Source organism: Sceloporus undulatus, chromosome 2 (genome assembly GCF_019175285.1).
Source record: "Sceloporus undulatus isolate JIND9_A2432 ecotype Alabama chromosome 2, SceUnd_v1.1, whole genome shotgun sequence".
NCBI classification, from domain to species: domain Eukaryota; kingdom Metazoa; phylum Chordata; class Lepidosauria; order Squamata; family Phrynosomatidae; genus Sceloporus; species Sceloporus undulatus.
Genome location: NC_056523.1, coordinates 189600443 through 189616340, shown reverse-complemented (window position 1 = coordinate 189616340; position 15898 = coordinate 189600443). Strand labels below are relative to the sequence as shown.

General features: G+C 41.2%; 1 protein-coding gene across 2 annotated transcripts in view; it reads left to right on the top strand.

The window, feature by feature from the left end:
• Nucleotides 1–15898, top strand: part of IQSEC2 (IQ motif and Sec7 domain ArfGEF 2) — a 230203-nt gene that overhangs the window by 44882 nt on the left and 169423 nt on the right. For both annotated transcript variants that reach the window (XM_042452402.1, XM_042452401.1), the window contains exon 2: nucleotides 3649–3678. In XM_042452402.1, the coding sequence (XP_042308336.1) occupies nucleotides 3649–3678 (30 nt within the window). The remainder of the gene's footprint in view (nucleotides 1–3648; nucleotides 3679–15898) is intronic.

Below are 15898 nucleotides of genomic sequence, written 5' to 3'. Positions count from 1 at the left end.
ATCAAGAGAAATAAATTGGCCACAATAAAGAAGATGCCAAACAAAAGCATGCTTGATTGCATAATGTGGTCATGGAGTTCATGGCAATCAACTCGAGTTTCCTCTAGACTAAGTAGTTATTATTTAATCACTTCAGCATATGAGCCTAGAAAACAGCTGGCTTTGTCGCTCAAATTGTTTCATACCACTCATATAAGAGTTTCACTGAAAATAATGGGATAGCATTGAAGAATGTCAGTGCACACATCCACAAAAGCTCCGCAGATCAGCTGTCTGTGCTTCTTACATTTGGAACCAGATGAGATATTTGGGACAGAGCAATGGTGTTTGGTTCACAATATAGCTGCAATAATATCATGCAGGCCCTAAGAGCATCAAGAGGCATTTCTCTCAATTCCTCCATTGTCACAAGTGTGGCTGATGAGGATGTGAGAGAGGGCCTTCTTGGTGGCTGACCCAAACTGTGGAAATCCCTTTCCAGAGAGGCCAGAATGACTCCTTCCTTCGATCAGCCGGCAAAAGCTTGTTTATTCCAACAGGTTTTTAAATTTTATTTTATTTTATTTCTATCCCGCCTTTCTCACAAAAAGGGACCCAAGGCGGCTCACAATATAAAACGGATTAAAACAACACATTTAAAAACCAATTAAAATACTGTAACCTATTTAAAAATAGAAGAAGGTTAAAATTTAAAACGTACAAAAGTTAAAAACATAATTTGAAAAGTCTTACAAGAATAAGCAGAGGGTGCTGAACTATTTTAAATCTGAACTGTTTTAATTGAATGTTTTAATTGTATCTTTTAAAGAGTACTTTAAAATAGTGCCAATAGTGTCAATAGTTCAATATCATTTTAATTGTCATTTTTAGCAGCATTGCTTTTTAAAAATTGTATGCTGCCTTGAATCCCAGTTTTGGGAGAAAGGTGGGATGAAATAATAATGATGCTAGTAATAATAACAGTAATATACATTAATATACATATATTAAAAAGCTTACCTCATCCTTCCACCGCTCAAAGTGGCTGACAGCAATTAAAGCCAATGATAAAAACAAAATTCTGAAACAGCAGCAGTATAATAAAAACAGACAGATGCTTAGGAAAATACTTAGTTGCTCTTAACCTTTTTTTTATTTGAGTTATGGATCCTGTTGACAATCTAATAAAAGCTATGAACAACCCTCTCAGAAATACACATAACTGTATGCATAGAAAATTTTGCACTCAGTTCCTTTTATTGCATTTGATTGATTGATTTCATGTAAACTAGCCTGAATGGGGGGGAAATACAATGAACAACATGGAAACATGTTTTTATGTGAAAATTCAGGTAATTTTACAATTATAATTTCTATCTATAATTTTGTAACCTAAACCTTATCCTTTTAATCTTAAAATTCACCATGGCAAGGGGGGGGGGGGGTGTGGAACCAGGACGGAAACCCATTTTATGAATTCTTTTAAACCTATGTATGAACCTACTACTGGTGGTTGTGGTGGTGGGGTTCCCATGTGCTCCTACTGGCAACTTCTGCTGTTTAAAATACATTAGTGAAAACTCATAGTGCATATGTGTGCCTAAGAAGGTATTTTCCAGAAAACCTTATTCTGTCATTGACTGAAAATCTGACTCCCATGTCTCACTGCAGATTGTGTGTCCTTCATTCCCACAACTTCCAAAAGTCCTGCTGTAGAATTGTGACAGTCACAGACATGGCATCTGCACTGCAGAATTAATGCAGTTTGACACCATTTTAACTGCCATGGTTCCATGCTATGGATTTTTGGGATTTGTAGTTTTGTGAGCTATTTAGCTTTCTCTGTCTGAGAGGTCTGGTGCCACATCAAGCTACAAATTCCAGGATTTCATAGGATGGAGTCGTGAATGACAGATAAAACAGTGTAAAACTGCATTAATTCTGCAGGGTGGCAGTTGCCTCAGTGTAATGGATGGGGTCATCTCAGTTAAGAAGACAGGGATTTCAATTCTGGAGTAGCATCTTTTCTTTCACTGCTATTGACACCAATCTCCTGTTGACTCTCTCATCCTCTTGCAATACTGCAAAGATGTTTGATGTAATCCTGCATACTTAGTTTACAGAGAAAACGCCCAGCCTTTTTTCTTGCAGCTGCTAATATGGCACTGATTTTGTATAGTAACCACAGTAGTCAGACATCCAGGTGTAAAGGACTGATGAAAGGACTGGGCTTTCAGGGTGGATGAACTGTTGCAACAGAGCAAGAGCGGGCAGTGTTTGCCCTGGGCCACATTTGGCCTCCCAAGCCAGCTCTGTGGCCCACGGCCCACCCTCCACAGACTCTCTCCCAGGCCCAAAAAGTGTGACTTCCTCTCCTGGAAATTTGCAGGAGTGCTTATTCATCCTTTAAGTAGGTTGCAGCTCCTACTGCACCCCGACTAGTGTAAAATAAATAAATAAATAAATAGGTTTTTCAAAGTAAAAAAAGACTTCTAGCCATTTACATCATTGATCCCCTCCTCAATTTTTTGGCAATCCTTGAGGCCCATGGAAGATCCCAGTAGCCAAAAACTGACTCCAGTCTCTGAAATTCCCTATGTCTGGAATAGAGAATAAAATATGGCTGAAGTCGAGCATCTGGAGAGCTGACGGTATATCTGTTCCAGCTCTGCCACATTTTCATGGGATAATTTTTTTCTAAGAACATTTTTATTGAGTTAAATTTTCACATCTTTTATTTATTTATTTTGTAGGACAAGGCAAGCCTTTTTTGTTCTCTTTTAGGGGGAGAATGCTTTTTACTGCTAAATTGTAACTCTCTTCCATCTCCTTGCAAAGCGCCAACTGCACTTACATCTTTGAAAGAGGTCTATATTTTTGGTTATGTGTCTGAAACCCTTCATTACCAAAAGAATGGCTGGAATGTATGAAAGATTTTACAAAAGAATAAATAAATATGCTGGATCAAACTCTTTAGAAAGTTGAACTCCTACTCCAAAATCAATTTTCATCAACTTTTAGCAATGTTTGCAGGCTTTGGTTTGGGGTTCAGATGTAACAAGACATGATTAAACAATTCAATGTTTCCCTCTCTTATCTTCAGAGGAAGGCTATGGTAAAACCTCTTTGAGAAAATCCTGTTTAATAAACAGGAATTGCCAATGTGCCGTAGTGGTTTGAGAATCCCTTCTCAGCTCTGGAAACTTGTTGAGTAAGGTGGGCTGATTTAAACCAGGTTCTTATGCCAACAACAATCTATCACTTCTAATTGTGGTTTGCAACTTGCTAACAAACCATGGTTTGTTTGCAGGGACAAGCTGAGACATAAGGTCAGAATTTAACAAATCACAACTTGGCACTTTGCTATTTATGTACACACTAGGCCTCTGTCCTACGTCATATCCTAATTATCTTCTTAAAACTTGTGCATGAGTCTCATCACTCTACAAATGCTAAGCATGATTTTCCCTGGTATCCCCTGTCAAATTCAAGGTTTGCTTTTTGGAATTTACATATTTTTGAATGTTTTCAATCCATGAATAATTGAATTGGTGGAGAATGAATCCATGGATAAGGAAGATATATATCTTCACCCACAACTCTTAACCAAAAACAGTGAATGTAATTTTACCCCTGCTCTGACTTTTCCATTGTCTCTTTTTTTTGCAGGTCAGATGGAGAAAATTCAAGAACTGTCAGGTCAGTTGCATTTTTCAAAATGCTTTATTTTTTCTGTCTTTCCACCTTTCCCTACAACTCTTGAAGTTAGATGATCTCTTCTCCCATTCTGCTCCACTATCACCCCACCACCCTAAGCCCTACACGGTTTGTTAAGTGTGGTCTTCCCTGAATATGTTTTTGGGTTATTTTTCCTCCGTGAAAAGAGAGAGATTCCCTGGACATGGCTTGGATTGAATGCAGAGCATGATATGAAGCATGATAAGAAGTGGAAAGGACATAGTTGTATGCCACTGCCCATTGCATCAGGGATGAGAATGTTGTTCCTTGGGTCAAGGGAGGAACCTACTAAAGTAGGATGTCAGGATGCCTGATAACAAATGTTTTGCTTTAAGTTAAATGCCTACAAGCTTAATCTATTAAGGTACCGTGCCTGCCGGGCAAAATTAATAGTAAAAGCAACAATATACCCAATACCAGTTAATATTAAATGCCATGTCAACCATGTACTACATGCTTGGACAATAAACAATAACTAACCAGGTCTCTTTCTACAGAATTTGAATGTAAAGTAGACATGATGAGACTGGAGAGTGAGGGAGAGAGTGAGGGAAGGAGTATCAAAGAAATAGAAAAGAGGAGAAATAGAAAAGTTAGCTGAGGGAGTATGGCAGGCCTACACAAATTTGGATTTACCAAGCTAAACACATCTCAGTGTATCATGGCGTCTCATGTGCCTGACTGTTGCATTGCATTTACTGCCCCTAAAGATCGCAGAACCTGAAAAGTGCCAAGAGCCCCTGATAAACTGCCATGATTTTTGTGAGAGAAAGGGAGCAAGTGCAGACCCATCTGTGCTAATGCTGTAGAGAGGAGAAAAGGCAATGATGGTGGCTGTGTCTTCTCTTAGCTGACTGCCAGCTTGTCTACCGCCTCTCACACTCATTCCCTGTCTCCTTACTTACTTTCTGGTCAGTCCTAGTTGGCTGTCTTTTCTATATGCTTCTTAAAGTTGCCAGGTTAGCCAGAGACTGGGGGAAAAGATTCCCCACTGGAAATCCTGCAATCCAAGACAGCCAGCATGGTGTAGTGATTTGAGCATTGGATTATTACTCTGGAGGCCAAGGTTCAAATCCCCACTTCGCCAAGGAAATGCACTGGGTGACCATTGGTGAATCACACTCAGCCTCAGAGGAAGGCAAGGGCAAACCTCATCTGAACATATCTTGCCAAGAGAACCCTGTGATAGATTCACTATAAGGCTGCCACAAGTCAGAAATGATTTAATTGCACAGAACAACATCCCCAGAATCTCCCCATCACTTGTTGACCAACGGATTCTGGGAATGGTAGTAAAAGAATAGTAACTTCCTTATTAATGAAAATTAGAGAAAAGCATCAAGTGGTATGGTCAGGGCTGCGAGAGATGTAGATAGGCCTAATGTAATAGTTGGTTTCAGGAGCTATGGTTAGAAGGACAAACCCCTGGCAGGGTTTTGGACCTAAAAGATACCTCATTCTGCCAACCAGTGATGCCAGGTCTGATAGGGCTGATGGGCTGTGATCAGCTTGTGGGTTACAAATTGTATAGAACTGAGGTAGTGAAAAGGACCATTCCCTGGATGAGGGGAAGTCAGCAAGTGGTCTGTGACCCAGGAAGGTGGGAATTGTCTCTCCAATATGATCTAGTCCTGGTAAAAAGTAGTTTACAGAATAAAGCAAGAAGGTAAGGTTAATGATAAGTATAAGATGAAAAGGACATCTCTGTACTAGCCTCTCTAGGGAGCAGGGAAAGATCTTAGTGACTATTGTAGAACAAAAGAAAGAGTAGAGTGGTATGCAACCTTAGTTCCTGTTTACTGTTTAAAGGCTGCTATTTTTGTTTGTTTTCATTTCTTACATTTCTAATCCTTTGCCAAGCAACATACATGATTTCCCACTCCTCAGCCCTTCATTAATTCATATTAGCTCTGGTGGCACAGTGGTTAAATGCCAGTACTACAGCTACAGCATTGTGAGTTGATTCCCAAGGCTTCAAGGTCCACTCAGCCTTCCATCCTCTTGTAGGTTGGCAAAATGAGTACCCAGCTTGTTGGGGGCAATTGGCTTGCAGATTGTAAACTGCTTAGAGAGTGCTCAAATACTGTTAAGTGGCATAGAAATGTAAATACTGTTGCTGTTGCTATATGAATAAGATTTGATACTGAAAGCCTGAGGAGTTTATCACACGGGAGGAATTTCTCTTAATTTCGAATGAAAAGAAAGTGGGGCCAGAACACATTCACGTGAATTCACTAGTTCAGCGGATTTACTTGAATTTGAATTGCGAAAATAGCTTGCCATTGCCCGAAATTGCGTGTGGTAGTCTATCACGCAATAACGTGAAACCCCATGATTGCGTTCGGACTGACTTCCCATTGCCCGAAATTGCGTGTGGTAGTCTATCACACAATAACGTTAAACGCCATGATTGCATTCTGATTGCCATTGGATTATACTTCCAATTACCCTTGTCTGATAACATCCTGAGAATGGCTCAAGGCTACCAAATGAGCCTTTGGGCAGAATGGCAAGTTGAATCCAGGTCTCACTGGCCCAAGTTTAACACTCTAAGCCAAGGCTGACAAAGTGCATCCCTGGGGCTGCATGATGCCCCAAAGCTGGTTTTGCAGCCTCCACCCTCCTAGATTCCATGAAGCACCCTTTGACTGACCAAAAAAGAGGAAAGTGTGAATTGTTTCTCCTATGATTGACTCCAGGAATGGCAATTTATCTTATACATGGGTTGCCAAGCCCATCTGCACTGTTTTACGCAAATAATTCCAATGTTTCAAACCAGAATTAGAGTTTTGATCACTAATGTGTCCCAGTTCAATTGAAAACTGGATGTTCTGATGATGTTTAATTGTGCCCACCATCCCTTGTTGGCTACACCTTTGAGAGGAGATACCACTGTAGCAAACATAGCAGAGTAACTACCATGTGCGACAACCCAAGATTGTGGAGGGAAGGGAAGAGGAGAAGCACAAAAGAAAGAAAAGGAACACTTGTCTGTAGGCATTCCACAATGTAGTTTTATCTTTTATTGTTTGCATTTCCAACAGTATGGAATTCTTTTGTACTGTATGAGGGTTTGGTAACATTATCCCTGTGGCTTTCAGATTATGTCTATATTTTCTCAGCTGCAGGTTGGTTTCATAAGAGCTATTTTGTGTCAGCTAGTGCTGACAAAAGATAATACTCCCTTGGGGAGGAAGAGGGGAGGGTTTACAGTTGTAGCTGTGCTCAGCAGGGACAATTCTGCTTGCCAGTTTTGTGTGCCACTCTTAATACTGAACTATCAACAAGGAAGCCAAAGGGTTCCCTGGTACACAAAACACCAAGGATTAGTGAAACACCTTCACTGTCTTTCACTCTGTTTCTGGGCAGAATTCAAAGGCCTATATGGTTTGTGTCTGGACTTGTCTAAAAGGCTGTATCTCCATATATGAGCCTACCCAAGTTTTAATTCTTGCTGGATGAAGAACTTTCTCTTTATCCCACAACCATGCAAGTGCATTTGTTGGGGATTCTAAACAATAGAATTCCCTCCCATGGAAGGCTCAGGACATTATCGCACAAGGCTAGGGAAGGAGGATTTTAAAAGGATAGAAGTGTCTTTGGCCAGTTTTTCTCAAGATGTCATGTCCGTCCTGCTGTTGTCTTGCATTCCATTTGTTACTGCAGCGCACATTTTCATTGACAGGCAAAATTCATCAATAGGCTCTCAATCTCACTGCTATTCCATGACTGCCTTTGTGCAATAGCTCCCTTCCCCTGCAGTTCTGCTTCTCAGGCAGTGACATGGTGTGAGTGTGTGTGATTGTGCTCCTCCCTCCCTCTCCCATTCACACACCTTTGGGAGATAGTTGGCTCTGTGGTGACCACTTGTCCCTCCTCCTTCTTCTTGAAGCATGGGCTGCTGTGTGAATATGCACACAGCAGTGTCGAGCTTCAGGACGGGAGAGGAACAGTGACCACAGTAGCCAACAGCTTCCCTTAAGCCAGGTGCTGTATGCACATTCACACAGTAGCTGGATTTGGGAGATGGTTAGTTCCATGACAATTGCTTGCCCCGCCTTCGTCGTGAAGTTCAGGGCTGCTGTGTGAATGTGCACATAGCAGCGCTGAACTTCAAGACAAGGGTGGAGCAGTGATCACAGCTGCCAACATGTTCCTGAGCTGGCTGCTATATGTGATCACTCGCTCTCCTCCCCTTCCTCCTATAAGGCAACATTTCACAATGTGGATAATAATAATAATAATAATAATAATAATAATAATAATAATAATAATAACAACTATTATTTGTGTCCTGCCTCTCTCTAGCACAAAAGCAGTGCCAAAGCACTATTGTAGTGGTGGTGGTGGTGGGGGAGTGTGATAAGAAATATTGCCAAATCAGTATGCTTCCATTCTGAAACTGTCGCAATTGTGACGGGACAGCAGGACAGTGTGATAAAGCCCTCAGCTGCCACCTTCTCTGATCTCTTTTGCCAGCAGGTAGAAACCTTTTTATTTTGATAGAGCTCCAACTTTTAATTGGTTATACAGACGTTTTTGGTTTTTTTAAATGGTGCGAAAGAATTTGGTTGTTATTTTTTAAACATGTTTTTACAGTAAATGCTTTTAAACCAACTTTTAAATTAATTTTTACTAATACAGTGGCCCCTTCCCTTACACAGGGGATCTGTTCCATTTCCCCCTGCCCCCGTAAGGGGAATTCCATGTATGCTCGCACCCCACTGGAAACAATGGGGTGCATGCTTGCAGTGTGGCACAGTGCAGCACGCACACCACAGACACATGCGCCATTTCACAATTGCCACATGACTTCAGCGTAAGCTTGAAGCCATGTATGGTGTGCACGCATATGGTGTGGGTGCACTGTATTGTCTATTTTATGGTTGTTTTTAAATTTTATAATATTTTGTTTTAACTTATACTGTAAGCTGCCTTGGATCTCATATGGAAAGAAAGCCAGCATACATACATATATACCTTGTTCTGCACTTCTCTGGGGACTTATTCATATCTCACAACTTCAGTCTGATATTCACCCTTGGGACAGGAGAAAGCCTTTATCTAGGATACTTCCTGACAGAGCATTTGCAGTATTACCATTCAGAAGACATTGTGTTTATATTCCATCTTCTTTCTTCCTCCCAGCAGCTTTTTTTGGGGGGTAAGAAATTAATTTTTTTAGAAGGAAATGGGAAGGACTTAGATGGTGTATGAAAGGGAGGAAATGTTGTCTGTAACATTCTATGAATGATGCGAGGCAATTATTCAATAATAACCACATTTGGAAGCACTCTGACTGCAAGATATTTGGCAGAGAGGGGTATTTGGGGAACATCTGCATTGTGTATTTGTGCCACCCATCTCTCTCATAAAATCTGAGCCTCTAGATGAGTGAAGGTCTCCAGGTAGTTGAACAGCCAATTGTATTAATAAATAAATAGACAGACTTTCTGCTGTTATCTGTACAAGAAAACTACCTCTGGGAAGTCTAGTATTAAAAGACAAAATTGGAAGTATTTTCATAAAAGAGAGAGAAAGAATGCAAATGTGTACACATAAGATCAGTAATTATTTTCCTAATTAGCCACAGAAAATTATTCTTCTTATTTCATACTTAGTCAAGAGGATAAAGTATTTTGGATTAAAGCAGGGATAGCAAAGATGGTTCGTTTTTCACATTCTGTTGTCAGATTTCAGAAGGTATGCTGTGTGTGTGTGTGTGTGTTTGTGTGTGTGTGTGTGTGTGTGTTTCTCTTTTCAACACCAAAGTAGGATGAAGAGTTTGAAGGTGAAGTAGATGGTTATGAATGTTGCGGTGAAAGATAGAGAGAACCAAAGGAGTCTGGGGCTTTAGTTTTTTTATGGGGTTTTCAGGCTATATGGCCCTGTTCTAAAAGAGTTTATTTCTGATGTTTTGCCAGCATCTGTGGTTGGCGTCTTCAGAGAATGCTGGCATGGAAAGAGTTGGATATATCCAACTCTCTTCCATGCCAGCATTCTCTGAAGATGGCAGTCACAGATGCTGGCAAAACATCAGAAATAAACTCTTCTAGAACATGGCCACATAGCCCAAAAAATCCACAAAAACTATGATGCAGGCTATGAAAGCCTTTCACATTGGAGTCTGGGGCTGCTTTCTTCAGTTCCTGGAGCTTCCTCAACAGCCTCCACAAATTCTCAATTTCAGAATACTAAACAAATTCTTAGCTAAGAGTTGCAACTAAAAAAATCTTCCTGGTTTTATTTCATTATGGTAAGGGAAATCAGCCATATATTCTTTCCTTGTGGTAGAGTAGACCCTAGCTGGAGTAGACCCATTGTATCTGTTGTTGAATGATGACTCTATAGTTATGTAAATCCAGTCGATGTAATGGACCTGTTTTTGTTGAGAACACCAGTAGGATTCAGGCTCCAGCATGATAATTTTGAGCAATATCTGGCCAAGGACTTTATCACACAAGGGTTGAAAAGTGGGATTAGAACAGGATAGCAGTGTCTGTGGCCATACATTATGGCATGACACTGTGTCTGTCCGGTAGCTGGTCAGAAGTACATCCATTGCTAGAGGATCTTGAATTTAAATCACTGGTCCATTAGGAAGGAAGGCCTCATCAGATTTCCTATTCTAGAGAGGTTCTAGTGTCTGGTGGCTATAAAGGGCTTTAGAAGTAGAAAGATCCCATTTACCCTACACTTAATTTAGGAGCTTATCGCTTGGGCAAATAAGCCAGCATATTTCTCCCGATCTCGCTGTGATGCCACCACCTGGATACATCCCGGGTTGAAGCCTTGCTCAGCTGGCTATTTTTTGAAGTCAGAAGCTTCTTGGCTTTGAAAGGTGCTGTCTGAGTGAGACTTTGACCCAGGATGCATCCGGGTGGTGGCATCGCTGCTAGATCGGTGGAGATTTAGCTATGATAACATCCGGGGGCATTCCAGTTCCAGAATTGAAGCCTGAAGAGGTAAACTGGCTTATTTGCCCAAGCAATAAGCTCCTAATAAGCTTAATCATAATTACAAGGAATCCTTGGTATTTCAATATAGGGTTGGAGGAAGAAAGGATAAGGCAGATTTCTCCCTGAAAACATTAATTGAGATCCCATAGTTCTTTGGGGTTGGGTAGAGTGTGGAAATGTGCCAGGACTTAAAAGTGGTGTGATGTAGATACAACTGTTTCACTTAGGGCCCAAACAGACATGCTAAAATAAAGCTGCTTTGGGTCATCTTGGAGGTATGCTGTTTAAACAACACACACATTTTAAGAGGCCCGAAGCTGCCCCAAACCTGCACTCTAGTTATTAGGACTGGAGCATGGCTTTGGCCTAGTTTCCGGCCTCTAAGGACACATGCACCATTTAAACAGCATACCTCCAAAGTAACCTGAAGCAGCTTTATTTTGGCCTGTCTGTCATGGGCCTTTAGATTGGCTGTTAGGACAGCCAGCAGCAGTGTCTAAAGAGCATTTAAGCAAGTGAGCCTCTTGCTCATCCTGGTTCCCCCACAGCTGGGGGTTTGTCTTTTGCCAGCAATGGCATGGCAGTGTCTCTCTCAGCCACCTGCTCACAGATTAAGTTGCTTCCAGATGGAGACTTTTGTATGTGACAGGTGCGCTGAGTCAGTGCACTGCACACCCGCATTCCATATGTGGAGTCCCTGTGCTGATCACAGCTTCTCAAAATGGACAAGCAGGATCAGCACTTACACCACTGCGGTGCGGAGCAGCCATCTCCTCTCTCCTCCATCTTGCTGGAAAATACATCAGTGAGACCTTCACCTCTCCTTGCTCCTTCTATCAGCGCAGCTGAACGAAGTGCTGGCTGAAGATGCGTTGGCATTCTGGTGAAGGAAATCCAAATGGCACCCACCACCATCACCTCCGCCCATCTCTATGCTATTGATTAACATGGGGCATTGTCAAGGTGACCAGATGTCCTAACTGCAAAGGAGGACAAGGCACTGCAAAATGTAGAATATTCAAGAAAAATGTAGGAGATTACAAAATAAAGGGTCAAAAGACTGATGTAAATGTAAATTCATACTTCTTAGCCATGCTCAAAATGGAGGACATTTTGACATTCCTTCTGGACAAAACGTTGAAATATAGGACATGTCCTGGAAAAGGAAGGCATCTGGTCACACTAGTGATTGTCCATTGGAAGTTCTTGTGTTGTTGTTTCACTGAAATGAGGATGAATGACACTTAAGTATTGGCTGGCTTTCATTGTGGGAGTCAGCCTTCCTGAACTCTCATCAGCCCCAGCAGGATGGGCAATGGCCAGGAATGGTGGGAGTTTGGGACCAAAACATCAGGTGGACTTCAGCAAGGGGGAGGTTGCAATAGGGTGTGTGCCTGAGGATTTCCAGTATGTAGTGCTCTATAGATCACATTTGTTTGTCTCTTGCTCTGTTGTTGCCTCTTCCTCATTGGTCACATGATGGAACCTCCTCTGTCGCCATTATTTTCTGATTTGTTCAGTTATTGTTGAAGTCAGCAGCTTTCTGATCTCACTGTAATCTTTGCATGTCTGTGTTCTGTAAATTGAAAGTGTGGCTCCAAAATCCGGGATTATTATCCCCACTAAACCATGAAACTCATGGGGTGACTTTGAGAGAAACATCAGTTTCTTACAACTTGATCTCCTTCACTGGGTCATTGGTTGCATCTGCACTGCAGAGATAATGCAGTTTGACACAACTTTAACTGCCATGGGTCAATGCTATCGAATTCTGGAATTTGTAGTTTTGTGAGCTATTTAGCCTTCCCTGTCAGGGAGCTCTGATGCCACAACAAACTACAAATCCCAGGATTCCATAGCGTTGAGCGGAGGCAGTTAAGATGGTGTCAAACTACATTATTTTTCCAATGCAGATGCCGTCTCTGTCAGAGGGAACAGGGAAGAAGGAAAGGTAGCCATATTTCCTTTAGCAGAAATCAATAAATCTTCAGACCATAGCTCTTCATAAAAGATGCAGAAACTGGTAAGCATCCAGTGAAACTCACAGAAGAAACTGGAGACCCATCCTGAAACTGGAGGTGTTGGTTTTATTAGTAAAAACACCCAACAAGTTTTGGCATGTCTATACTCTTTAAGGCCTTCTTTAGTGGCTATTTTGAATCAAAGTCCAAAATTTCTCAAACCATACAATTTACTGGACAAATGAAACTTGTCACTCAAATCATTTACTGGACAAGTGAACTAGTTTGAGAGTCCCTGGCTCAGAAATGTCTGAATTTTTATTTTAAATAATGTCAGAAAAAGAGAAGAACACACTGTGCTTTTTTAAAAAAACTAATAAAAGAATAAATTATTGAACATATTGACATTTGCCTCTAGTTTTGTGTGTGCATTTCTCTTAACAGCATTAATTAATTTATGAAGAGCATGATGTTAAGTATGTCTTCCAAGAAGAAAACCTATTGGGTTTTGCTTCACGTTATGTGTGTAGTGCAGGAGTGTCTATACCCTTGGGCTTAGGAACTAATATTTAGCCGTCAGGACATGTCAGAAGCCACATCACACTTTTGAGGAGGTTTAAGTAAATGATGATGATGATGATGATGATGATGATGATGATGATGATGATGATGTTGTTCAGGGAGCCATGCATCTTTTGCTTTAAAGACAAATCATTGCTCCTGGAGACTTGCAGGAGTGACAAAAAAATTTCTGACTTTTTATGGCAGTGTGCATGTGTGGGGTATGTGGGCCACATGATCTGTGGGCCACATGATTCCCAACCCTCTTGTATAAGATTCTGGCTGTAGATTACTGTCGCACTGAGAGAGTACTGCCTCATCGTGTGCTATGGATAATGGTTTTGTCAGGGAGTTCAGCAATGTTGCAAGAGGGAAACTTAAGCAAAGCTACACAGGGAGCTTCATGGCTGAGCAGGAATTTGAACTTAGACCTCCAGTGTCGAAACCCAGTACTCAATGGCTTGGATAACTTTAAAGATGATGACGATGATGATGATGATGATGATGATGATGATGATGATGATGATTTTAAAAAAATAAATGTTGCTTCCCTGTTCTGCAGGGTGAGGCTGGCTTTGCAGCTGATGAAATGAGAAGCATACATAACACACCAGCAAACTGAATGTGTTCTCAATTGTCAGTCCTGCCCCTACCTTTTTCCGTCATGCTTCAGACATGCTGTCTGTCTATGTTTATTTTCAAAAGTGCTACAGTAATGTTCATGGATTTATCTCTTCATTTGTCACATTTATAATTACAAAAAACGAAAAGAAAGAAGACTGGCTTTTTAAATTTAATTTTAGGGGAATGCTCTGGAAAACATGGGCGGACTCTGTAGAGAGGGAGAGGTTTCTGGGTGACATCATGTGTGGTCCCCCAATCAGCATCGTCCTGAGCTGCAAACTTGTACAATCTGTCTGCACACATGCACACCCACTATATTTGGATGCCGCACAGCGATAGTGATGATTCTTCCCCTGTGGGCCGTTCCTCTCAAATATTGCGTCTGCTTTCAACCACAGTAAAAGAGAGAGTTGGCTTGACAGAGGCATTGCTTCCCATGCTGTGTGCAGACATTTTGATACTGTGTCCTGTTGCTTCTGATCTAACAGATTACATTTGGATGATGGGGATATGTTTGGATGATGATGAGGATTTGGAATAAGTATTTTTATACCAACCTTCAGTCATATTCGCAAGGCAGTTTACAAAAAGCATGAAGTTATTAAAATGAAACTACTAAAAATGGCAACAGCAAAAGGCCACAAAATTATAAAAGCAAGATAAAATTGCACCTAAAATGCTTAGAAAAGTAACCCTATCAAGAAAGCCATACCTCCACACACATACACAAACACTTTAAAGCACAAAATGGCTTTTAAAGGCCAAACTTACTTCCATGACATGCTTAGGTCTTATACTTGGATTGGCTTATATATATTTTTCTTTACAAAGAAAACCTAGCATGGATTTTGATCAGGATTGTGCCCCTGTCTCCTGGATCACTGAAGCTGCTATCTCTAGTGAATAGCAAACACCAGATCAAGGAAGATGGTGATTTACAGAAGGTAAATCAGAAAAGAAAGAGTGGATCTGGATCTCTCGTGGCTGCTTTTTGGAACAGAAAAGGTGTTTTAGAATTGCAAGTAAAGGACTTAGCATTAAACTAAAGTTTAATTTGAGTCTAACTCTCTTGAGCTACTTCTAAATGGAAAACTCCTAGCACCAACAGTCAAAGGCCATTATGAAGCTAGTACCGTACAACTTTTCTTCTTGAATGAATTATTTTGCAGAAAGGGTGAGAAAAGCCAGTAAAAAGCAGTGAGGAAATCCAAGAGGGTTGCAACTTCACAATGGCTTTGTCTGGAAATCACCATGAAATTTCTGTGAACCAGGCAGGATGAATGCATAGTGAAAGCTTCATCTGGAAGCAGCTTTGGTGTCTATCTCCAGGCTACAAAATACCTCCAAAGTGACCCGAAGCAGCTTTATTTTGGCCTGTCTGTTCTGGCCCTATGTTGCCTATTGTAAGCAGTGTGGAAGTCCAACAACCTCTGGATGTCCACCAGCTGCCCACCTCTGCTATAGGGAGTGAGGTAAGAATCCATTAGCAAGTGAGTTGGAACAAGAGAGCTTTTCCTTCTCTCTTTGTAACATCTTGATTGCTTTGTGATTGTAAAGTGTTCATCTCCTTGCGTTGTTCCCCAGAGCTGTTTCCATTTGTGGATGCTTTCTTGAAGTGCTGCAGTGCTCCTGTGTCCCAATGCAATACCAGGAGAGCATGATTAGATTGACACATTACTTCATCTCATCAGGGGGGAAAAGTTCAGGTGTTGTGACAGAGCATTATGAGGCATCAGCACTGTGACAGGACTGTATTTTCTTAGGGTGCCCCGGAGAGATTTTTTTGTTGTCACGTAAGCTGTTGCAGAAAATCTTATGAGAATGTGGCACTGTCCACACAGTCACATGCGATCTGCCAGTTTAGTTCCCTGCTTCCTATAATTTGTTTATTCTGCTCCCTGCCCCCCACCCAGCATGTTTCCCATGTTCAAGAAATACATATTTTCCTGGATTTGGTTGAACAAAAGCCATATACCACCTTTCTTCATAGTTTGCACCCTCATCCCTGACAGAACCAAGGTTGGCTTCAGCCTTCACACCACTGTGAGTTGCAACTCCTGTCTTCCACCGCTTTGG